Source organism: Lathyrus oleraceus, chromosome 1, assembly GCF_024323335.1.
Source record: "Lathyrus oleraceus cultivar Zhongwan6 chromosome 1, CAAS_Psat_ZW6_1.0, whole genome shotgun sequence".
NCBI lineage: Eukaryota > Viridiplantae > Streptophyta > Magnoliopsida > Fabales > Fabaceae > Lathyrus > Lathyrus oleraceus.
This window is the reverse complement of record NC_066579.1, coordinates 225,072,007-225,098,197: the sequence shown is the minus strand read 5'-3', so window position 1 is coordinate 225,098,197 and position 26,191 is coordinate 225,072,007. Positions and strand designations below refer to the sequence as shown.

Here is a 26,191-nt window from a genome sequence, read left to right as displayed (position 1 = left end):
TACAATGCTTCATATGGAGCCATACCGATACTAGCATGAAAACTATTATTATAAGTAAACTCCACCAACGGCAAATAACTATCCCAAGAACCACTCTGCTCCAACACACAAGCTCTCAACAAATCCTCCAAGGATTGGATAGTTCTTTCAGTCTGACCGTCAGTCTGAGGATGATAAGCTGAACTCAACCTCAACTTAGTCCCCAACGCTTTCTGCAAACTTTCCCAAAATCTAGAAGTAAATCTGGGATCTCTATCAGACACAATACTGGATGGAATACCATGCAGCCTCACTATCTCCTCAATATACAACTCTGCCAACTTCTCTAAAGAGTGATTAATCTTCATCGGCAAGAAATGCGCCGACTTAGTCAATCGATCCACAATCACCCAAATAGAATCATTACCTTTCACCGTCCTCGGCAGTCCCGTCACAAAATCCATGGAAATGCTATCCCACTTCCATTCAGGAATCTTCAAAGGTTGCATCATACCTGTCGGTTTCTGATGTTCAATCTTTGACTTCTGACAAGTCAAACAGGCATACACAAACTTAGCAACATCTCTTTTCATACCAGCCCACCAAAACAATTTCTTCAAATCTTGATACATTTTAGTTGCACCTGGATGGATACTCAATCCACTCCTATGGCCCTCTTCAAGAATACTCTTTTTCAATTCCGACACCTCAGGAACACAAACTCTACCTTTAAATCGCAGGATGCCATTCTCATCGATCTCAAAATTACCACCGTTACCCTGGTTAACCATAGTAATATGATCAACTAGAGCGACATCAACTTGCTGACCATTCCGAATATCTTCCAGAATTCCACTAGTCAACTTCAGCATACCCAACTTTACGCTATCAGCGGAAACTTCACAACCCAAACTCATATCACGGAACTGTTCAATTAACTCAAGCTCCCGAACCATCATCATAGACATATGTAGAGACTTTCTACTCAGTGCATCTGCAACTACATTAGCCTTACCGGGATGTTAACTCAATTCAAAGTCAAAATCCTTCAGTAATTCTAACCACCTTCTCTGCCTCATATTTAACTCTTTCTGATCAAACAGATACTTCAGACTCTTGTGATCACTGAACACTTCGAATCTGGAACCATACAAATAATGCCTCCACATTTTCAACACAAATACAACAGCTGCAAGTTCTAGGTCATGCGTAGGATAATTCCTCTCATGAACTTTCAACTGTCTAGAAGCATAAGCTACAACTTTACCATTCTGCATCAAAACACCACCAAGACCCATCAAAGAAGCATCACAATAAACAACGAAGGACTCACCAGGATTAGGCAAGATCAACACTGGAGCACTGGTCAACCGCCTCTTCAACTCAACAAAACTCGCTTCACAAGCTGCATCCCACACATACACTTGACCCTTCTTAGTCAACTGCGTCAACGGCAATGCCAACTTAGAGAAGCCCTCAATAAATCTGCGATAATAACCAGCTAACCCCAGAAAACTGCGTATCTCGGTAGCAGACTTCGGAGTCTCCCACTGTAATACAGCAACAACTTTAGCAGGATCGACCGAAATCCCACCGCTCGAAATCACATGGCCAAGGAAACTCACTTCCTTCAACCAGAACTCACATTTAGATAACTTTGCATATAATTTCTTTTCTCTTAACACCTGCAAAACAATTCTCAGATGTCCTGCATGCTCTTCTTCCGTCTTAGAATATATCAATATATCATCTATGAACACCACAACAAAATTATCAAGGTACGGATGAAATATACGATTCATATATTCCATAAACACACCTGGAGCATTAGACACACCGAACGGCATCACAGTGTATTCATAATGACCATACCTCGTACGGAAAGCAGTCTTCGCAATATCATCTGACTTCACTCGGATCTGATGATAACCTGACCGCAAATCAATCTTACTGAAAACATGGGCTCCAACCAACTGATCCATCAAATCATCAATCCTCGGCAATGGATACCGATTCTTGATAGTCACCTTATTCAACTGCCGATAATCGACACACAGCCTCATCGTACCTTCTTTCTTCTTCACTAACAATACTGGTGCACCCCAAGGAGAAACACTCGGACGCACAAACTTCTTCTCAAGCAATTCTTCAAGTTGCTTCTTCAATTCAACTAATTCAGTTGCCGACATTCTATAAGGAGACATCGACACTGGACTCGTACCTGGTACTAAGTCAATGGCAAATTCAACTTCACGTTCTGGCGGTAATTCACTTACATCCCCCGGAAACACATCCTGAAATTCACAGACAACAGGCAAATCTACACTCACTACTTTCTTATCCGCTTGCAGAGACGCAAATAAAGCGAATACCTGAGCTTCATCTTTCACAAAATCCCCCACCTGCCTAGCAGATAGAAATCTTGCCTCATCATTCTCACCAACTTCAGAAAACCGCACCGTCTTCCTATAGCAGTTGATAAACACGCCATAGAATTCTAGCCAATTCATTCCCAGAATAATATCAATTTGGTGCAAGGGTAAGCACACCAAATCAACCACGAACTCTCTCTCAAAGATCGTCAAATGACACCCTCGACAGACAACAGAAGTCTGCACAGAACCATTAGCAGGAGTATCTATCACCATACTTCCGCCTAGGGACGACATAATCACACCAATCCTGGTCGCACACTCATACGAAATAAACGAATGCGTAGCACCAGTGTCAACAATAGCAAGCAATTCAACATTATTAATCAAGCAAGTACCTTTAATCAGATTATCTCCTTTAGGAGCTTCAGTCCCACTCAGAGCAAACACCCTACCAGTAGTATGAGCTGCAGTAGCCGCCTTCTTCGGTTTCGAGCACTGCAAACTGATATGGCCTTTCTCGCCACAATTAAAACATGTCGGACCAGCATCCTTACATTCCGTAACTCTATGACCAGCCTGACCGCATCGGAAACATCTCAGCACTTTCTTGGTACAGCTATCAGCACGGTGGCCTGGCTCGCCACACTTGAAACATTTACCAGCTATAGAAGATCCTCCCCCACTTGGCTTCTTCGCATCTACCACTTTCTGCTTACCTTTACCATTCGGAGATGCATAAGGACTACCACGATCCTTATTCTTCTTCTCACTAAGATTCTTGTAGTGAGCAGTCCTAGCCTTGCTATCTTCATCAAATATCCTGCACTTGTTAACCAGCGTAGGAAACCTACGAATCTCCTGGTAACCAATGCCTTGTTTGATCTCGGGACGCAACCCGTTCTCAAACTTGACACACTTGGATTCCTCAGCATCAGCATTATTATAATGAGGACAATACTGCACCAGCTCCTCAAACTTCGAAGCGTAATCAGCAACAGACATGTTACCTTGCTTCAGTCCTAGAAATTCCATCTCCTTCTTACATCGCACATCAGCAGGAAAATATTTCTCCAGAAAGGCCGTCTTGAACCTTACCCAGGTCATCTCCGTACCTGGTACTTCAATTCTCTGGCGAGTGTTATCCCACCAGTTTTCAGCCTCTTCAGATAACATATGCGTACCAAACTGCACCTTCTGTGCTTCGGTACACGTCATCACTCGGAAAATCTTCTCAATTTCCTTCAGCCAAATCTGAGCACCATCTGGATCATAGCGTCCTTTGAATGTAGGAGGGTTATTCTTCAGAAACCTTCCCAAATTCCTAAACTCGTCGACCGGCGGATTCTGCTGCGCCTGCATAGCCTGCGCCATAGCAGTCAAAGCCTCAGCAATCGCACGGTCATTCTCTCCAGCCATACTCTGCACAACACAACTACAACCGTTAAATATCGACAGTGTCATCTACACTAATCGACCAACAGGGAAACATCACATTATGACTCGACTGGACTGACCATGCTCTGATACCACTAATGTAACACCCTTCTACCCAAACGACATATTTATATATAATATCAGAGTACAACATGTAGAAGAGTTTACATTTCATACAACATATCATCTATCGCATCACAACATAAAACATATTATTTAATTTATTAAATCTTCACAGCGGACAACAACATAATTATTATCATAATGTGCCAACATGATCTCAACAAAACATCTCAACAAATCATTCATCACAAACAACGTAAATAACAATAATATAGCTATCGGATCCCATAATCCCCGGTGTCACATGACCAGAGCATTTGACTCGACTCTGTAGAATGACCCTACACTTATTCTTCGAACCTCAACAATAGCTACTCCTCTTTATCTGCACATTGCTCATCATAGATGAACATAAACACATGCAGAAGGGGTGAGAATTTCATTATTAAACAATAATATAACGACAGAATATAATATAAATATATTGCACACATGTCAACACAGTTCATCATCAATCATCATCATTATAATCACAACTCATGAACATCAACAAAACAACACATCAATTGCAATGCACACACCCATGCATGACTCAACACGACTCGGTATACCCATTTTGTGACCACTGCAGGATCACCACTCCCAGATTCATCACCATAGAATCCGAGTTCCCCGTAAGGAACCAAGCCTCTCAACAAGCCCGGAGTCAACAACATCATTGGAACTCAGTCCGTTCATCACTAGGCATCGGCCTTTCATGAATGCATGCACATCAAACATGCATCATAATCATCATAGCAACAACAACATCATATAGTCATGTTATCATCATCATTAATAACATGATATACAACTCAATAAAACAACAACAACATTTCATCGATTTCACATCATTACATAACACATTTATTATTAAACATGTAAATTCAACATGTAATCATCATAAACACCTCATACACCATCATATAATCACTATTAATTGTTATAATACAATTACAGCGACCTACTAAGAGTCTCGCAACTCAACGTACTCAAAACTCATTAACATCAGATTCTGGATTTATCAGTTCGCGCCGCCAACATAGGTTCGCGTCGCGAATAATCAATTTTGCTTCAGTTCGCGCCGCGAACGAAGGATCGCGTCGCGAACAGTGAATTACAGAACTCCTCTGAATCCTGCTCAGTTCGCGCCGCGAACTGAGCTTCGTGCCGCGAACGCGCGCGAACAGAACTCCCCTGCTACGAAAACCAGCGCAGCTTTGCCTCTTTGCTCGCTATAACTCACACCACACGGCTAACAATCCAAAATCAACATTCAACAGTTATATATACACTACATACTTCGATTACAATACATATAACGTCACAAAACTCACAGATCGGACAATTTCCCTCAAAAACCCCAACTTTCCCAATCTCCCTAAAATTTCCAAAATCTATCAACGATCCAACAAATATCCTGAAATTGCTCGCATATTAACGTTTAATAAGATTCAGACCCCTTACCTCTTTGGATTGAAGGAAACTCTGAGCACTCTTTGGCCTTTTCCTCTTCCTTCCCTTTCTCTTCTGCAGTTCTTTCTCTTTTTCTGACTCTGAAGCAAAACACGTGAAAACCAACTGAGTTCTCCTTTTGGCCTCTTATATCCAATTCCACCTTTACCCTTCCACTCTTCATATTCCATTTATTTTATTTATTTAATTATTATTAAAATAAATAACATCTATAATAATAATAATAATTCCCAAAATTTTAACTTTATTTAATTAAATCAATAACATAATATTAACTTAATTAAATAATTCTCTTATTTTAAATCGGGGTGTTACAAAGAGGCCTAGTGGGGGAGACTCTAGTGCCCCTGCTAAGTGTTATAGATGTGGTCGGGCTGGACATCGTGTCCATGAGTGTACCAGTGCTGAGATGAAGTGTTTCAAGTGTGGAAAAGGTGGTCATTTGGCTGCAGAGTGTCGGTTGAAGACTGTAACTTGTTTCAACTGTGGAGAGTTGGGTCATATCAGTCCACAGTGTCCTAAGCCGAAGAGAGAGAATCAGTCAGGAGGCAAGGTCTTTGCTTTATCGGGTTCTGAGACTTCTGCAGATGATCGTTTGATCCGAGGTACGTGTTATATTAATGGCTTTCCTCTTGTAGCTATTATTGACACCGGTGCTACTCATTCCTTTATATCTTTGGATTGTGCTGTGAAACTTAAGTTAGAAATATCTGAGATGCATGGTAGTATGGTGATTGATACTCCTGCAAAGGGTTCAGTGACTACTACTTCAGTTTGTTTGAGTTGTCCTTTGAGTATTTTTGGTAGAGACTTTGGAATGGACCTTGTGTGTCTTCCACTAGTACAGGTTGAGGTTATCCTGGGTATGAACTGGTTGGTGTTTAACCGAGTCTATATCAACTGTTTTGATAAGACTGTGATTTTTCCTGAGATTGAGGAAGGAAAGAGTTTATTTCTATCAGCAAGGCAGGTGAATGAGGAAGTAGCAGATGGGGCAGAGTTGTTCATGCTGTTAGCGACTTTGGAGGCTAAAGATAAACTAGTGATTGGCGATCTAGCCGTGGTGTGTGATTTTCCTGATGTGTTTCCTGAAGAAGTGAATGAATTGCCGCCAGAACGTGAAGTTGAGTTCTCGATTGATTTGGTACCTGGTACTAGACCGATATCGATGGCTCCGTACCGTATGTCTGCTGTTGAGTTAGCTGAATTGAAGGGTCAGTTGGAAGATCTGTTGGATAAGAAATTTATTCGTCCTAGTGTGTCACCGTGGGGTGCACCAGTGTTGTTGGTTAAGAAGAAAGAAGGTACTATGAGGTTGTGTGTGGACTACAGGCAACTGAATAAAGTGACGATCAAGAATCGGTATCCTTTGCCGAGGATCGATGATTTGATGGACCAGTTGGTTGGTGCGAGTGTGTTCAGCAAAATAGATTTGAGGTCGGGATATCATCAGATACGTGTGAAAGCTGAGGATATTCAGAAGACTGCTTTCAGAACAAGGTATGGACATTATGAGTATTCTGTGATGCCTTTTGGTGTGACTAATGCGCCTGGAGTATTTATGGAGTATATGAATAGGATTTTCCATCCGTATCTCGATCAGTTTGTTGTGGTGTTTATTGATGACATTTTGGTGTATTCGAAATCTGAAGAAGAGCATGCTGAGCATTTGAGAGTGGTTTTAGAAGTTCTACGAGAAAAGAAGTTATTTGCTAAACTGTCTAAGTGTGAATTTTGGTTAGAAGAGGTTAGTTTTCTTGGTCATGTGATTTCAAGAGGTGGTGTTGCTGTTGATCCTTCTAAGATAGAAGCGGTATCTAAGTGGGAAGCTCCGAAGTCAGTTTCTGAGATAAGGAGTTTTCTTGGTTTGGCTGGTTATTATAGGAAGTTCATTGAGGGATTTTCCAAGTTGGCGTTACCGTTGACGATGTTGACTAGAAAGGGGCAAGCGTTTGTTTGGGACTCAAAATGTGAAGAGGGTTTCCAAGAGTTAAAGAGAAGGTTGACTACTGCTCCTATTCTGATATTACCGAGTTCGTCGGAACCATTTGAGGTTTACTGTGATGCTTCATTGTTGGGTTTAGGTGGTGTGTTGATGCAGAATAAGCAGGTTATAGCTTATGCTTCGAGACAACTGAGGGTTCATGAGAGGAACTATTCGACACATGATTTAGAGTTGGCAGCTGTGGTATTTGTTCTGAAATTATGGAGGCATTACTTGTATGGGTCAAGATTTGAGGTTTTCAGTGACCATAAAAGTTTAAAGTATTTGTTTGATCAGAAAGAGCTGAATATGAGACAGAGGAGATGGTTAGAATTTCTGAAGGATTATGACTTTGGTTTGAATTACCATCCGGGTAAAGCAAACGTAGTGGCTGATGCGTTGAGTCGGAAATCATTGCATATGTCTATGTTAATGGTTAAGGAATTGGATTTGATTGAGCAGTTTAGAGACTTGAGTTTGGTGTGTGAGAGTACTCACCATAGTGTTAAATTGGGAATGTTGAAGTTAACGAGTGGTATTCTGGATGAGATTAGAGAGGGTCAGAAATCCGATGTGTTTTTGGTCGATAAGTTGACTTTAGTGAATCAAGGTCAAGGTGGTGAATTCAGAGTTGATGAGAATGGTGTTTTGAGATTTGGTAATCGGGTGTGTATTCCGGATGTTATCGAACTTAAGAAGAGTATCCTGGAGGAAGGACATCGTAGTGGCTTGAGTATTCATCCTGGAGCTACGAAGATGTATCATGATTTGAAAAAGTTATTTTGGTGGCCGGGAATGAAAAGAGAAATTGCGAGTTTTATTTATTCCTGTTTGACTTGTCAGAAGTCAAAGATTGAGCATCAGAAGCCGTCTGGGCTAATGCAACCGTTGGCTATTCCGGAGTGGAAATGGGACAGTATCAGTATGGATTTTGTTTCTGGTTTACCGAGGACAATTAAGAATTTTGAAGCTATTTGGGTGATTGTTGACAGATTGACAAAGTCGGCTCATTTCATTCCGATCAGAATGGATTATCCGTTAGAGAGATTAGCTGAGTTGTATATTGAGAAGGTTGTAAGTTTGCATGGTATTCCGTCGAGTATTGTTTCGGACAGAGATCCTAGATTTACATCGAAGTTTTGGGAAGGTTTGCAGAGGGCTTTGGGAACTAAGCTGAGATTGAGTTCTGCATATCATCCGCAGACTGATGGTCAGACTGAGAGGACGATTCAGTCATTAGAGGATCTTTTGAGGGCTGGTGTTTTGGAAAAAGGAGGTGCTTGGGATTGTTATTTGCCTTTGATTGAGTTTACCTACAACAATAGTTTTCATTCGAGCATTGGTATGGCACCGCTTGAAGCTTTGTATGGTAGGAGATGTCGGACGCCTTTATGTTGGTATGAGTCCGGTGAGAGTGTTGTGGTTGGACCGGAGATTGTTCAACAGACTACGGAAAAGATTAAGATGATTCAGGAGAAGATGAGAATTGCTCAGAGTCGTCAGAAGAGTTATCATGACAAGAGGAGGAAGTCACTTGAATTTCAAGAGGGGGATCATGTGTTTCTTCGTGTTACTCCGATAACTGGGGTTGGTCGAGCTTTGAAGTCAAAGAAGTTGACACCTCGATTTATTGGTCCTTATCAGATTTTGGAGAGGATAGGGGAAGTAGCCTATCGTATCGCTTTACCGCCGTCACTTGCGAATTTGCATGAGGTTTTTCATGTGTCTTAGTTGAGGAGGTACATTCATGATCCGTCGCATGTGGTCCAAGTAGATGATGTCCAGGTGAGAGATAACCTGACTGTTGAAACATCACCTATGAGGATCGAGGATCGAGAGTTGAAGCAGTTGCGGGGTAAAGAGATTGCCTTGGTGAAGGTAGCTTGGGGAGGACCGGCAGGTGGCAATGTGACTTGGGAACTGGAGAGTAAGATGGAGGAGTCTTACCCAGAGTTGTTCGCTTGAGGTATGTTTTCGAGGACGAAAACTCTTTTAGTGGGGGAGAGTTGTAACACCCCAATAAAATAAAATAATTATTTAAATTAAGTTAATAGTATATTATTAATTTAATCAAATAATTGGGTTATTTTATTATTGGATTATTATTATTATTATTTTGGAATAATAATTACTGGAATATATATAAGTTGGAATTTAGAAAATCCCATTTTTGGTAAAAAGATTATTTTCACGTGAAAAGGAAAAAGAGGCAGAAAAGGGAAAAGGGCAAAAAGCCAGAGAACGAAGGTTGAAGGAAGGAAAAGCTTGGAGCTCAGAGATTGCCGGATTTACTCAGGTAAGGGGGGTTTATCACCGATTAATGGGTATTATGGGATAATATGTGATGGGTAGTGAGAAACCATTGATTTGCCTCTGATTGAATGATGTATGATGAATTGTGAACTTTTGGGATGAACGAAATTGGGATTAAAATGGAAGAAATTCGTAGGAATTAGAGGTAGAAAGGTTAGCAATTTGTGAAATCGAAAGTGTATGATTCGTGTTAGATGAGATGAATGAATTGTATGAAAATTGGACTGTAGAAGGTTGGAATTGGATAGATCTCGTAGCAGAGAAAGCCATAGCAGATCTGGGAATTCTGGGTTCTGGTCATACGCGTATGGCACTAGGCAATACGCGTATGAGATGGCTGGTACGCGTATGGATGAGGCCTTACGCGTATGGGTGAGAAAGATGATGTTTTGAACGTGAAATTGTCTCTGTTGGTACGCGTAGGAGAATGTGGTACGCGTAGCATACGCGTATGGGCTTGGGCAATACGCGTATGGACTTGGTCAGGAATGGGCAATACGCGTATGGGTATAGGCAATACGCGTATGGGCAGACTTGTGGTTTTCCTGAACTGTTGTTGTGCAGTTTTTGGTTGTTTAGGCTGAGTGATGTAACTTAGCTGATGTATGACGTAGTAGGGATCATTTCCCGTTGTTTTGAGCAGTATAGGTATTAGTAGAGTGTGCTAATACTGTGTTTAATTATTTGATATGATATGATGTGTTGATACATGTGTTGATGATGTATGATGAAATGCATAATGCTGTGAATGTATATATTATGCATGTATTTGTGAATGGACTGTTGTATGGCTTAGAGTGTGAGCATGTGTCCATTGTGGATTGTTGTTGATGTTACATTGCTAGATGATTAGCGTGCATAGCATAGCCTGTGGGGCTGTAGCTAATTCCCATAGTGAGGAATTAGTGAGTAAATCATTGTGGATTGGTTGTTGATGTTGGCATGCTAGGTGATTAGTGTGCATAGTCTAGCCTTTGGGGCTGTAGCTAATTCCCATAGTGAGGAATTAGTGAGTGAGTCACTAGGTCTCAAATGAGTGGGACTAGTGAGCTTAGTAGCCGTATCTGGAGGGATCGGTGAGCTTGAACTATATGTTCAAGAATAGTCGGTACCGCATGTGTGGAGTCTCATTGCATAAATTATGTATGGCGTATAATATGAATGGATGTATTCCAATATTATACGTGTGTTTGTGTTGGTGTTGAGTATTATGTTGAGTTGACGTGCTGTTACTGAATATATGTTTGGATTAGGGTGATGAAATGTGTTAAAATTACTTAGCATTACATAGTGTTTTATAATGCTTATTATATTGATTGAGGAACTCACCCTTACAACTGTTTTTCAGGTAACGAGCAGTGATTGAGTAGGAGCTAGTACTTGGAGTCTAGAGTAGTTCTTTAGTGGGTCATGCTCTGATAGATGTAACATCGGGACGGGATGTTTGACTTGTTTTCATTGATGATTGTTGAATAAGCTTACATGTTTTGTATTGATGTTGGATTCTATTCCGCTGCGAATTATGCAAATGTTTTATTTGATTAAATAAATGAGCATGACAGGATATTTTGATGATTGTTATGAAATGATTGTGTGGCACCCTTCGGGGCATAATTACTCTGATTGATATTTTTATTATTTTAATTAAATATTTGGGGTATTAAGAAGGGTGTTACAACGGTCACTACGAGTACTCCGTGATGCCTTTTGGTGTGACTAATGCACCTGGTGTATTTATGGAGTATATGAATATAATTTTTCATGATTATCTGGATAAGTTTGTTATTGTGTTCATCGATGATATATTGATTTATTCCAAGAGTAAAGAGGATCATGCCGAGCATTTGAAGGTTGTGTTATCGGTGTTGAAAGAGAGGAAGTTGTTTGCTAAACTCTCCAAATGTGAGTTTTGGTTGAGTGAAGTAAGTTTTCTTGGACATTTGATTTCGAGTGGTGGTATTTCTGTGGATCCTACGAAGATTGAAGTTGTATCTCAGTGGGAAGCTCCTAAGTCTGTTGCTGAGATTATAAGTTTCCTTGGTTTGGGTGGTTATTATAGGAAGTTCATTGAAGGATTTTCTAAGTTGTCGTTACCATTGACGCATTTGACTAGGAAAGGTCAAGCTTTCATTTGGACTTCGCAGTGTGAAGCGAATTTTCAAGAGCTTAAGAGAAGATTGACTACGGCTCCTATTTTGATTTTACCGGATCCGTTAGAAACTTTCGTTGTGTATTGTGATGCTTCTTTGTTGGGTTTGGGAGGTGTTCTGATGCAAAATGGGCAAGTGGCAGCTTATGCTTCAAGGCAACTTAAAGTTCACGAGAGGAATTATCCGACACATGATTTAGAGTTGGCCGCCGTTGTGTTTGTGTTGAAGCTTTGGAGACATTATTTGTTTGGATCGAGATTTGATGTGTTTAGTGATCACAAGAGTTTAAAGTACTTGTTCGATCAGAAAGAATTGAATATGAGGCAAAGGAGATGGTTGAAATTCTTGAAAGATTATGATTTTGGTTTGAATTATCATCCTGGAAAGGCGAATGTTGTAGTCGATGCATTGAGTAGGAAGTCATTGTACATGTCTCTGTTGATGATTCGAGATTTTGAACTGTTGGAGCAATTCAGAGATTTGAGTTTGGTTTGTGAAGCGACGTCTTCGTGTGTTAAGCTTGGTATGTTGAAGCTTACGTGTGACATTCTTGACGAGATTAGAGAAGGTCAGAAGTCAGATTTGAAATTAGTCGATGTTATGACATTGATTAATCAAGGCAAAGGTGGTGACTTTCGGATTGATGAGAATGGTATCATGAGGTGTCGTGATCGAGTTTGTGTTCCGGATGTTGCGGATTTGAGAAAGAGGATTCTTGAGGAAGGGCATAGAAATGGTTTGAGTATTCATCCTGGTGCTACTAAAATGTATCAAGACTTGAGAAAGATGTTTTGGTGGCAAGGTATGAAGAAGGATGTAGCGGAATTTGTGTATTCATGTTTGACTTGTCAAAAGTCAAAGATTGAACATCAAAAGCCGTCTGGTTTGATGCAACCGTTATCTATTCCCGAGTGGAAGTGGGATAGTATCTATATGGATTTTGTTTCGGGCTTGCCGAGAACATTGAGTAATTGTGAGGCGATTTGGGTCGTTGTGGACAGGTTGACGAAATATGCTCATTTTATTCCGATGAGGATGGATTATTCGATGGAAAGACTTGCTAAGTTGTACATCGAAAGGATTGTGTGTTTGCATGGTATTCCGTCGAGCATTGTTTCGGATAGAGATCCGAGGTTCACTTCGAGATTTTGGGAAGGTTTGCAAGGTGCTTTGGGTACGAAGTTGCGTTTGAGTTCGGCATATCATCCGCAAACTGATGGTCAAACGGAGAGGACTATTCAGTCACTTGAAGATCTTTTGAGGTCTTGTGTTTTACAACAAGGAGGAAATTAGGATAGTTTCTTGCCTTTGATCAAGTTTACGTATAACAACAGTTTCCATTCGAGTATTGGAATGGCACCTTTTGAGGCTCTTTATGGTAGAAGGTGTAGAACTCCTTTGTGTTGGTACGAATCGGGAGAGAGTGTTGTGGTTGGACCCGAGTTGACTCAAGAGACTACGGATAAGATTAAGATGATTCAGGAGAAGATGAAGGCTTCTCAGAGTCGTCAAAAGAGTTATCATGATAAGAGGAGGAAAGCTCTTGAGTTTGAGAAAGATGAGCATGTGTTTCTTCGAGTTACGCCAATAACGGGTGTTGGTAGAGCTTTGAAGTCGCATAAGTTGACGCTGCGTTTCATTGGTCCTTATCAGATTTTCGAGAGGGTAGGTGAAGTGGCATATCGAATTGCATTACCACCGTCACTTTCTAATCTTCATGATATGTTCCATGTGTCTCAATTGAGGAGGTACATTGCGGATCCATCGCATGTTGTTCCATTAGATGATGTTCAAGTGCGGGATAATATGACGCTTGATACATCACCTATGTGAATTGAAGATCGAGAAGTGAAGAAGCTTTGTGGTAAGGAGATTGCTTTGGTGAAAGTGATATGGGGCAGAGCCGCCGATGGCAATATTACTTGGGAACTCGAGGATAAGATGAAGGAATCGTATCCGGAGTTATTCGTTGAGGTATTTTCGAGGCCGAAAATCTTTTAAGTGGGGGAGAGTTGTAACAACCCAATTTTAGTAATTATTTCTTATATTATTATTATTATATTATATTTTATTTATTTAGAGTGTTAATTAATTAATTGGTTGTTAGGTAGTATAATAATCGATTATATTAATTAATTTGGTGTGTTAATTAATTATTTAGTTGATATGAGATATAATGAATAATTGAATTAATTAACTTGGGGTGCATATTGTGTTAGTTTAATTTAATTGAACTAATTAGAGATATTTAAATATTAGGTCTTATTGGGCCTATTGATTAAATTAGAGGTATCATTCTTTAAGCCCAAATATAATACTAGTATATAAGAGGTGAGAAGAGTGAGGAGTAGGATTATTTTGATCATTTGACGGCAATAGAGAAAGAGAAGAGGAAAAGTAAGGAGAAGAGGGGAAGAACAAGAGAGAAGCTAGGGTTTCCAGAAAATTGAAGAGGTAAGGGGGAAAATCCTTATTATTATGGGTTAGTATGATTGGGTCAATGGGTAGAAATAGGTTTGTGTGAAATCCCTAAATTTCATGGTTTTGGAATTGTTAGGTTTTGATGAGTATTCTTGATTTGTGGTTATTTTTTTGTGTTAAAACTACAAATTAACGTTATATACTTAGAGTATTGTATGAGTTATAATTTTTTGAACGTTTGGCTTTTTACGGAATCGAAATCGGAGGTCCGAAAGTCCTCCAACGATGAAAAACGCAGAAAATTCTGCATTCTGTTTTGTGTTAACCGGTTACCCACCGAGCGTTAACCGGTTACTTTCTTAAAAATCTGCGCAGGAAGTTGATTCTGTTTTATGTTAACCGGTTACCCACCGAGCGTTAACCGGTTACTTGCTTAAAAATCTGCGCAGGAAGTTGATTCTATTTTGTGTTAACCGGTTACTTGCTTAAAAATCTACGCAGGAAGTTGATTCTGTTTTACGTTAACCGGTTACCCACCGAACATTAACCGGTTACTTGCTTAAAAATCTGCACAGGAGATTGATTCTGTTTTATGTTAACCGGTTACCCTCCGAGCGTTAACCGGTTACCACTGTTGGAAAATGAAAAATTGAGATTTTAAAAGTTGTATTCATTTTGAAATGCAATCTAATTGTGCGTATTTGATAATTAGCTTATATTTGTGAATGATATATTGTTATGAATGTGTATATGTACCATTGGTGGATAATTCATAGAGTTGAATTATGGTGATATGTGGAATGTTAAGATGGTAGAGATGATCTTAATTGCATATGTGTTGGTATTTGTACATTCATTCATGGCATGGTCGACTTCATGGTGGAAGCGGTGAAACTGTGGGTTCACATGGTATTAGACGTTGATCCTTGAATGGAAATAGGCGTAGCAGACATTGATCCTTAATTGGAAATAGACGTAGTGGCTTGGATTCTAGATATTGAATCGGAAAGCGGTGAAACTGTGGGTTCACATAGACGTTGATCCTTAATTGGAAATAGGCGTAGCAGACGTTGATCCTTAATTGGAAATAGACGTAGTGACTTGGATTCTAGATATTGAATCGGAAAGCGGTGAAACGTTGGGTTCACATTGCGGTACCACATGCATAGAGTCACATGTCTTGCATTGAGTCACATTGGAGTTATGTGATAATTGAGTGTATGCATTATTGTGATTGTGATGTGTGTATGAGATATGGTAATTGAATTTGATGATGTTTGGATACATAACTTGGCAAAGTATGTGATTATGTGATAATTATAGTTATGTTAATTTTTGGGAATATAGTATTGGATTTTAATATCGTGCTCCTTGCGTTTTGATGGATGTTTGAAACATGTGAAATAAATATTGGTTAATATTATTTACATGGTTATACGAAGTGTGATGAATTCCTTTAATTGTTGATTTAATCATTGTGCCTTATTATACTTCTTCATAATGATTTGAATTCTCACCCTTCTGTTGGAATGATGCTTTACATGGCATCGTGCAAATACTCTAGAGTAGTATTGCTGAAGTAAGTGGACGGTAGCTCGCTCGAGACTAGCCGGAGAGTTTTCGTATTTTAGTTTGAAGACTAGGTAATGAGTCAATGCTCTGATCATGTAACCCTGGGTAGATTAGTAGTATTGAACTCATATCTGATTTGGATAAGTATTATGTTATTACTGGTGAACATGCTTATTTGTAATTGATGTTTGAGAGGCCATAGTGCCAATTATTCTGGTTATGGTTTTATTTTATCTTGAGGAGATTATTGAGAGATGATCATGGTATGGGACATGGATCATTTTATGAAATACATGAGTATTCATTATTTTCCGCTGTGAACGCATATTCTTTAATATTCATGATAATTGAAATGTGTTATTTTAAATGACCAGGTGTATTGTATATTGATGATGAATGATGTTGGTTTTTGAAAGCTTTTAGTTTTTGAAAACGTCGATGTGGCGGCCTTTTGTTTATATGCGTGCTTATTTACTCTGATTATATGTTAAGTATTTTGGGGTAGAAAAAAGGGTGTTACATTGGTTACTTTTGTCTATTCCTCCATTCATCTCCATGATGCATTCATAATCTTCTACCTTCATTTACTCTGTGTGATATAATCTATCTTTGAGCCAAATACGCTATCTCTTTGAGGTCCATCTCGTGTCTGCTTGTGAACCAAGAAATGTTCGCTTTCTAACCAAATCCCTAATTCCTTGTTTTTTGGTTATGACAATACAGTGGGTATGCCTAGTTTCCTCCACGTCTTAGTTAGTGCCATCTTTACTCTTGGGTTCATATTTCATTCCTTTTTGGAGTCAAATAACATAATTCTTTGGTTCAAACCATATCTTTATCGCAACTTCTTTTCATCTCCCACCATTAGTTATATGAACTACGGAGCTCTAAATTCCTTATTGCACTATAAGGATACGTAGGCATGAGGGCCCCAATCCTCACTGAGCATTCTATCTATTCTTTTCTTTTCCCTCATTCTTTCGTGAGTAACCTTAAATATAACACCCATTAAAACAAAGAAAAATCAAAATAGTCCCCGTTGAGTACAACAGATGTGAGGGGTTCTAATACCTTCCCCTTGCCTAACCGACTTCCTTACCCAGTTATCTCTTTCCCCCGGGTTTTATCGATTTTTTCCCTTTCCTTCAGGAATAAATAAAGTTCGATGAAGACAATGTTGTATGTTTGATCGTGCGATGCGTTCGAGTATATTTCCGCTAGCTTCAATTGGCGACTATGTTGGGGATGTTTGCTTGCAATTGGGGTTCTTTTCTTGAGTATCCCCAGTTTCAGCTAGCGACTCTGCTAGGGATATTTTGCTCTTTGGGATACTCCCTAGTCGCTAAAAGGAGTCGAGCCTACTTTTGATTACTTTCTTAGCTTTCTTAGGGTGTTTATGTTTACACTTTATTCACTTTATTATTATATTCATATTGATTATGATGGATATTTGTTATACTCTCTGTTGGGTTGGGGTTACGCTACATGAGAGAAGCTCTACACCCGAGCTGAGTACATACACAAGATAAACTCGTGGATAATCGTGTACACCTGCATTTTGCGTGTTGGGTTGTCACGAGAACCACACCCAAATTAGATTCACTTGAAAGTACTTTTGTCTTACGAGAATTCGCTACGACAGGGTATTTTTATTTTGAGTCGATGACTTTATGAGACCTCTTAGGGACCACCTTTGGAGCATAGTACCTACCTGTGAGGGGGATATGTGTTTTTCAGCAGGAAACCATATACTCTACATACCTTATTCTCATGGTTACGCCGAACCTTTGATCCTACATCAGGAAGTATATGCATATTATCCAGTTTATGATGTGTTGTTAGCATACATTATTGCATTGCTGTAGATATGTCGGAATGTCGAACTTGAACTATTATGCCATCAATGCTTTGAATCTATGGATGTTGCATAATCATTTTCATTTCATCACTAACATATGCATCCATTCATTTGCATCACATACATGTCAGCCAAAAAACTCACCTTGTCCATTCCTCCGTCAGAAAGACAACGATTCGCCGACACCAATCATCGAAGAATCATGGAAAAGGGTAAGAGCATTGTGTGCATGAGGAGTTTAGGTCATAATAGAGACATAGATGACATGGTCTTAGGGATATTCATGGATAACATAACAACAGACTTCCCAAATCGGGTTGCAATTGATGAACGACTCGAGAATACTCCGAAGAGGGATAACATACAGATTGCAAGTGTAGGCATTCTTCCAATTCTTCCTCAAGAATAGTATCTCCTACCACATCAAAGGACCGCTCAAAGCAATCAGAAATTGAAGCATGGACAAATTAGGAAAGGAAGTTACGATCAAGAAGAGAGACGTGCTTGCCATGATCCAGTTCCTATGTCTTATGCACATCTGCTGCCTATACTGATTAATGCTGGGGAAATTATGCCTAAACAGATTGGGCTTGTCATACTTCGCAGTATTAGATTGTTCAATCATGTGTCATTTGTAATCTTTTCTTGTTTGTTAATTATTGTTCATTGTAAAACCTGTTTGTTTTCGAATGATAATAATAATGAAATAAATGTGCATGTTTTGACTAAATCCATTCGTGTTCACTCTTATTTTGTTTATCAGTATCAAACTATTCTTCAAGCAAAATCAAAAGAGAATGATGCAATAAAAATGTGCAAGATTGTTATTTGTATGCTTTTGAATAAAACTGTGCTGATGATGTAAGACAATGTTTAAATCCCTAAACACCAGAGATATAAGGAAGATAATCCCTAGTCAAACATTTGGGCCTTGAAGTAGGAATTTCTTTCTATACATAAAACCCTCAATTTTAACCAGGGGCAGGGTAGTCTTCAGTTAGTTTGACCTTGCGTTTAAAATTCAGAAGGAGAATATCCCATCAAGTGATCAATCATATCATATCCCTCTCAAGAGGATCGAATCACAAATTTAGAATGGTTATCCCTTACCAATAAAAGGAGTGAGACTATCACAAACCTTGCAACAAATCAAGAAGACAAATATCACAGGATTTGCTCTAAAATAAAAACTGATAAATGGAAAATTGAAAGCAAAAGAAAAGCCCGCTAAGTCAAGAGCTTGAAAGCAAGATTGGCTTAGGAAAAAGTTAGGGCATCCTGAAGGGTTGCAGACCCAAAGGATCAGTCCAGGAAAAAAAAAGGGAAAGCAAAACAAAAGAACAGAGGAAGAATAACAAAGTCCACAGCAAGAGAAAATCTGTGTGGCTGCAATCAAAAGTAGAAAGTGAGGGAATATCTCTCCAAACTTTCATAGGTTCCATAACCATCATCGATAATATTTAAAATCCTTTTCTGAAAGATGAACACTTGTTTCAAGCTAACTAGACGTAGGACTTAAGAACACCACAGAGACTGAGTGGGTTATAATAGATTTTGAGCCTTATATCCTTTCTTTCTAAAACTATGAACCAAACCATGTTACAACCCTCAAAAGACCTAATTGAAGCAGGATTTATTTCGAAAGCATATTATGGTAAGATCACTCCTAAAGATTTTCTTGTCATTTGTATTGATACTGATATGAAATTCTAACTAGTGGATTATTCACTATATGTCATAATCTTAGTGAACATAATTGAGTTTCAAAACTTGCATGAGCATGACATTACAATTATAATTTTCAAAATGAGCATTTTACTTGCGAACAGGCACTTGACATCAAGAATGTTCACAATGGGAAGATTGAACATTTCTTCTAATATCCTATTGCTTAGATCTCTTCAAGATTAAGTCAATATAGGGAAACCACGTCGAGATTCAACAAATCTCTCTGAATTAGCCAGACATAGGCAAGTTACTTCAAGGCCCATATTGGGGCAAGCCACACCAAGAACACGGGAAGTCAATCACTCCCAGGAATGGTGAATCAAGAGGATACAGTTTCAAGACACTGGGGAAATCCAGTTTGAGATCTTCAGATATTGAGACTACTCCATAACTTGTGACTAAGGCAATATACAAAAGCAGGTTACGAAGGTACAAGCTCTCTCCATGCTTCAGATCAAGTCCAGAGATGCGACAACAACTAAAGTAGGTGTCGAAGAATTGTGTCTATATGACCTTATCCTAGCCCAAAATTCCCACCGCCCACAACATGAGCATATGGTGTAACCATCGCGCAAATCATTATCATGCATAAATCACGTCGTTTCACTCAGGCATATCATCCATATAGGATAGCAAGAAGCCTTGCAAACGAGAAAAGCCAAAAATCAAGTTCTTTTTGGCACGACCAAAGCCCAATCATTGCTTGGCAAATCACAAAACTCCCGTTACATTACATCCATTCTCAACGGGCAAATTTTTCGGATACTTTGGTCTTTAATCCACTTCTACCTCAGATGCCTGAAAGGCTTGCGCAATTCGCGCATTGAGGTCCAAGATGATTAAATATGGGCAACTGTCATACCCAAAAAATTTCTCTCCCTTTTTTATTTTTTCATCTGACTTTTGGTTTGAGACCCACCTACACACTTTCACACCAACTACATGTGTATTATGCATTCATATTGACATTTACAAACATACATCCTAGATTCAAAGCTCCATGGCTTTCAAGGCTAGGGTTTATGTATGGATAAAACCTTAAAGGTGTGTCTTGGCTATTCATCTGATCACATGAGAAGTGAAACCCTAATGTGCCTGATCTTTGAGATGTGGATTAAAGAATACTTCATCATAGTGCTCCTCGGGGAATTTAAACCCTAGTTTCTCAATGATATGGTTATGGGACCTTGTGGGTGTTATTTGGGCCTTGTCTTGGCTATAAAAACCCTAATGAAGGGCTCATGCATCAAAGATTGGCATATGAAGCATCTAGGTTCATTCAAAGGCCTTTTATGAGGGGTATGCCCCATTAAAACCCTAATCAAGAAGAGTGTGGCCCTAATGTGCCTTGTGGCTTGCATATTCACCTTGTGTTTGTTTGAAACCCTAATTCGTAGGGAAGGGATGTATGATTATCATATCATGCATCATCCATCATCAAATACTTCATGTGATCATGGGAATCATTCAGTTAATCTACATGCCTACATGGTTGAGACTTCATCTAACTCAAGGCCTTGTTAAGGCATCCATACATGTGCATTCCATTTGGCCACTCCTAATCCATTGGTTCTAGGCCCATGATGCTTTCAAATTTAGAGGTTCATGGTCATTGATTCATGGTTCATGGTTGCATTGGTTCTTGATCTTTTGGTCCATTAAGCTTCATTGTACTAGTATGACTCACTGTGCATTATAGGACATTAAGCCTTGGTCCATCCCTTTGTTATAGTCCATTTAATCCTTGATTTATCATGCATGATTCAAACGTTCTCAAGGGGCATGGATTCATTTACTTCTAGTCATGGATCAAACTTGGTTTTTAGATGAAATTCATTCAAGGAATCAAATTGTTTACATACAATCATGGAGCATTTCATCCTAATATTGGTCATTCATTCTTAAAATAGCATAAACATGTACATTACAAAATAAAAATAAATAAATTTACATTTTTTGGTCAACTGTTGACTTCTTGGTCAACCATCATCTCTTTTCCTAAACTTAATACTAACTACATCACATCCTCATTTTTACATGATTTCATAAGCTTCCTTAATCACATTGGTTTCTTAAGCAAGAACGTCTATCTTTTGCACTTTACTTTGCCATGCCTTATTCATGCATATTGCCTTGTCAAACCAAGGTCTTATCTTGGCACAAACCAAATTCTGCGTTCACCATAAAAACCAAGAGTATCATATGTAACACCCCGATAAAAATAAGATAATTATTTAAAATAAGTTAATAATATATTTATTAATTTAATTAAATAATTGGATTATTATTATTGGAATTATTATTATTGGAATATAATGTTGGAATCAGTAAAAAGAGTCCCATTTGGCAAAAAGAGGTTTTCACGTGAATACAGAAAAACGACTGAAAAGTGGAAAAAGGGCAAAGATCAAGAGAACAAGGGTTGAAGAGAGGAAGAGCTCGAAGCTAAAGGATTGCCGGATTAACTCAGGTAAGGGGGGTTTATCGTCGTTTAATGGGTATTATGGGTTAACATGTAATGGGTAGTGATAAACCATTGATTTGACTCTAATTAGATGATGAATGTTGAAATTGTGAAATTTTGGATGAATGAGATACGAATATGATTGAGGAAATTCGTAGGAATTAGAGGTAATAAGGTTAGAATTTGTGAGATTGAATGTGTATGATCTGTGTTAGACAATATGAATGAACGTTGTGTAAAAATTGGAATGTGGAAGGTTGGATCTGAGAATCTCGTAGCAGAGAAAACCATAGCAGATCTGGAATTCTGGTTTCTGGTCATACGCGTATGGCACTAGGCAATACGCGCATGAGATGGTCTGGTACGCGTATGGCACTAGGCAATACGCGTATGGATGAAGAAGGTGATGATTTTAACGTAGTTTTGTCTCTGTTGGTACGCGTATGAGGATGTGGTACGCGTAGCATACGCGTATGAGGCAGGCAATACGCGTATGGGATTGGCTGAGAAATGGGCCATACGCGTATGGGACTAGGCAATACGTGTATGGGCAGAATTGTGATTTTTCTGTGCTGTTGTTGTGCAGTTTTTGGTTGTTCAGCTGAGTAATGTAATTTTAGCTGATGTATGATATAGTAGGGATCGTTTCCCGTTGTTTTGAGCAGTGTAGGTATTAGTAGAGTGTGCTAATACTGTGATTATTAATTGGCATGACATGATATGATTTTTGTGATAACATGCTGATGATGTATGATGGTATGCATAATACTGTGAATGTATCTGTTCTGTATGCAATTGTGAATGGACTGTTTATGGCTTAGAGTGTGAGCATATGTCTATTTTGAATTGTTGTTGATGTTTGCATGCTAGGTGATTTAGCATGTATATTATGGCCTTTATGGTGGTAGCTAATTCCCATGGTGAGGAATTAGTGAGTGAGTTGTTGTGGATTGTTGTTGATGTTTGCATGCTAGGTGATTAGCGTGCATATCATAGCCCTTGGGTGGTAGCTAATTCCCATGGTGAGGAATTAGTGAGTGAGTCACTAAGTCTCAAATGAGTGGGACTAGTGAGCTTGGTAGCCGTATCTGGATTTGATCGGTGAGGTTGAACTATATGTTCACGAATAGTCGGTACCGCATGCATGGAGTCTCATTGCATAATGTATGTATGGCGTATAATATGAATGGATGTATTCCAATATTATACGTGTGTTTTATGTTGAGTTGAGTATGATGATGATTATGAGTTGATGTTACTGTTGTTGAATGTGTGATATGATTAGGGTGATGAAATGTGTTAATTTACTTAGCATTACATGATATTTTATAATGCTTATTATATCGATTGAGGAACTCACCCTTACAACTATGTTTCAGGTAACAAGCAGTGATTGAGTAGAAGCTAGTCCTTGGAGTCTAGTGTAGTTCCTTAGTGGGTCATGCTCTGGTAGATGTAACATCGGGACGGGATGTTTTACTTGTTTTTCATTGATGATTGTTGAACAAGTTTACATGTAATGTGTTACATGTTTTGCATTGTTGTTAGATTTTATCCGCTGCGAATTATGCAAATGTTTTATTTTGATTAAATAAATGAGCATGACAGGATAGTTTGGTGAATGGTGTGAAGTGTCAAGTGTGACACCCTTAATTGCATATCTACTCTGATTTATGTTTTGTTGATTTAATTAAATATTGGGGTATTTTAGAAGGGTGTTACATCATACACATTCCATCTAACACAAACATGGCATATACAAACTAAGCATGCCATAATAGTAACTAGAATGACCATCCATCATCCATACAACACATCATTGCAATGAAATTTTGCAACTCAGGTTGGTCATCATGGCAATGTAATGCAACAACTCTCTTTATAAACTATCACAGGAAGGCCATCAATGAAATGTAACAGCAGGTCATAGTAAGCCATAGTTCAAATAAGCATGAACACACAAACACGATGCAAAGCCAACAACAATTTAATGATATGATAGTGTCGTACATAAAAACCAAACAATTCATAGTTCATATTATAACACATGATTGCAACACATTTCACAACACAAGCAACTAGCATTTGTAAGCAAGCATTCCCCTCATCCAAATCATAATGGTAGTTTGAACATCAAACCTGTCATTCTGATAAAGCATACATAGCAGTAATCCACATGAGCGTATCAGTAGAGCAAACCATTACATTGCAGACCACGAGCAAACATTCACCTTGCATCAACAACAGTCATCCTGCAGGTCAGGGCATGAGTGTAGCAAGTAGTACAAGCATTGTAACCACTTCCTGCAAGCATAATACCAACATACATAATCATGCATCAATCCAACACAATAGTTGATAACCTGCAGGGATAACAACAACTCACCACAACTAACAACTAACATCACTAACAAATTGAGTTTTACCCATCAGATTGAATTAACTTGAGTCACTAACAACAATTCAGTTACAGCCACTGTACTAACAAAATTTCGAAATCTAACTAAGACTAGCATTACTGAGCATTCTTCCATCTAACAAAATCAAGTTTCACTAATTGAACTAACAACTCTGTTTCACCAATTCAGATAACATCTAACTGAATCATTTCAATTACTAACAAAATCTCACAACCCTCACTAACCAACTTCATTTTTAACTAACTGTCATAACTAACTGAACTTGTAACTAATAGAACTTGGACTTTTCAATCTAAATAACCTAACTAAATCACCAACTACTAGCAACTAACATTTAACAAATTTTCTAGTGGAGTTATAACCCTCAACAAAATGTTCACAAGGGGATGCTAGCTGAGCGTAACAGAGTGATATTCCAAACTCTATATAAGCAGCAAACCAATCATTGCTCAGGAGAATTTTTCTCAATCCTAATCTTCACTCTCTCAATTCAATCTCCGAGTTCTCTCTGAGCTCCATCTCCGCATGCAATTATCATTAGCCAAAGGTTCTGTGGAATTCTCCCTCAACCACACTTCACAAAACTCAATCTTCATATTTTTCATTCACTAAAATCCTCACCCACACCAGAGATCAAAAATCTCCATTTTTGTTAGTGTTTCATTATTTGAAACTCTAACCAAACTGAGCTAAACCTCTTCCACACTTACCTCACGCAAGCATCAATAACAACAACACAAAGCAACGATCATTTTTCTACAGACTAAAGAAGAAGAAAGAAGAAAGGTAGAAGAAGAGGATTTCGAGCAAAGGAAAGGATCAAGAGATATTCACCCAGAATTCGTCCGTCATCAGCTTCAAAGTCTCATGCCCGAGCTTCTACTCATTCTCCATCTTCGACATCACCTTCGAGCCTCCTCCATTCCACACCTTCAACCTTTCGCTCTACAATTCCACAAATTGAATCAGTTCGCAGTGGCAAGCATGATTTGGAAGGAGAAGAAAAAGTTACACACATAAAGTTGAGGACTGGAAGAAGACTCACCGAGAGAGGAAGAAGACTACTGGACTTTTTTTTCCTCGCTGACGCATGAAGAACCGCCAGAGTTTCTCCGACATGTAAGCTTTTTGCTCTTCTTCTTTGATTCACGTTACAATAATGTAGTTCAACCATCAGGGTGCCAAACCCCTAAAGTTTGGACTCCGGTTCATTCACCTCTAGTTTTTAATTTGGATTTACATTTTAGGATTCTTGAGGGAGCTATGCGGTTAGTGAGCTAGGGTTAGAATCTAGAAAAATCAATAGGATATTCATGTAGAGGAAACTGAGACAGTTTTAGCAATGTGTTTGATTTCTATTTCTGGTGGTTACCACCGCCAGAAGCGATTTTTGGCATGGTGGTCCATGGTGATATGAATAGTGATCTGAGCTGTTGAATGGACCTGGCTCATTTTATTTCAATTTTAAACTTAATCCACTCAATTAAATTGGCCATGTGACGCTTGTTGAGTCCAATTTCCAATTCCCCACATGTTTAATTCATTTGCGTGGGCTCTGATGAGCCCTAAGTGAATGGGCTTGGCCATTGTTTGCTGTATATAACCCATGCTTATTCACCACACCCCCGAGTCCATTTCTAAATGTTGGGCTAGCCATTGGATAAGCCCAAGCGCATTTTGGCTGAGGGAGCACCCTATATAGGGGCAATATCTCCCTTTCTATTAGAGCCCACTTGCCTCTTTGTTTTAGTTAATCATTTTCTTGATTGTTATAATTTAATTAGAATTAGATTAATTAGTGAATCTTTATTAGGCCAATTAGATTTTTTTGGTTAGAATTTCTTGATAATTAGAAATTTAGGGTGATTTAGAATTAATTAGGATATTAAGAATTTTAGAATTAATTGATTTTTTA

At 38.8% G+C, this 26,191-nt stretch overlaps 1 protein-coding gene across 1 annotated transcript; it reads right to left on the bottom strand.

Moving 5' to 3' along the window:
* Window positions 1–586: 586 nt before the first annotated feature.
* On the bottom strand, window positions 587–25,713 carry LOC127128588 (uncharacterized). The gene is made up of 4 exons (XM_051057949.1): window positions 25,322–25,713; window positions 25,111–25,221; window positions 23,996–24,160; window positions 587–4,236 (listed from the first exon to the last, which is right to left on the bottom strand). The coding sequence occupies exon 4, from the start codon at window positions 3,813–3,815 to the stop codon at window positions 1,002–1,004; it is 2,814 nt and encodes a 937-aa protein (XP_050913906.1). The 5' UTR covers window positions 3,816–4,236; window positions 23,996–24,160; window positions 25,111–25,221; window positions 25,322–25,713; the 3' UTR covers window positions 587–1,001.
* Window positions 25,714–26,191: the final 478 nt, after the last annotated feature.

Bases quoted from the DNA above. Each gene is read 5' to 3' on its own strand.
- LOC127128588 (XM_051057949.1), bottom strand. From the start codon at position 3,815: ATGACACTGTCGATATTTAACGGTTGTAGTTGTGTTGTGCAGAGTATG.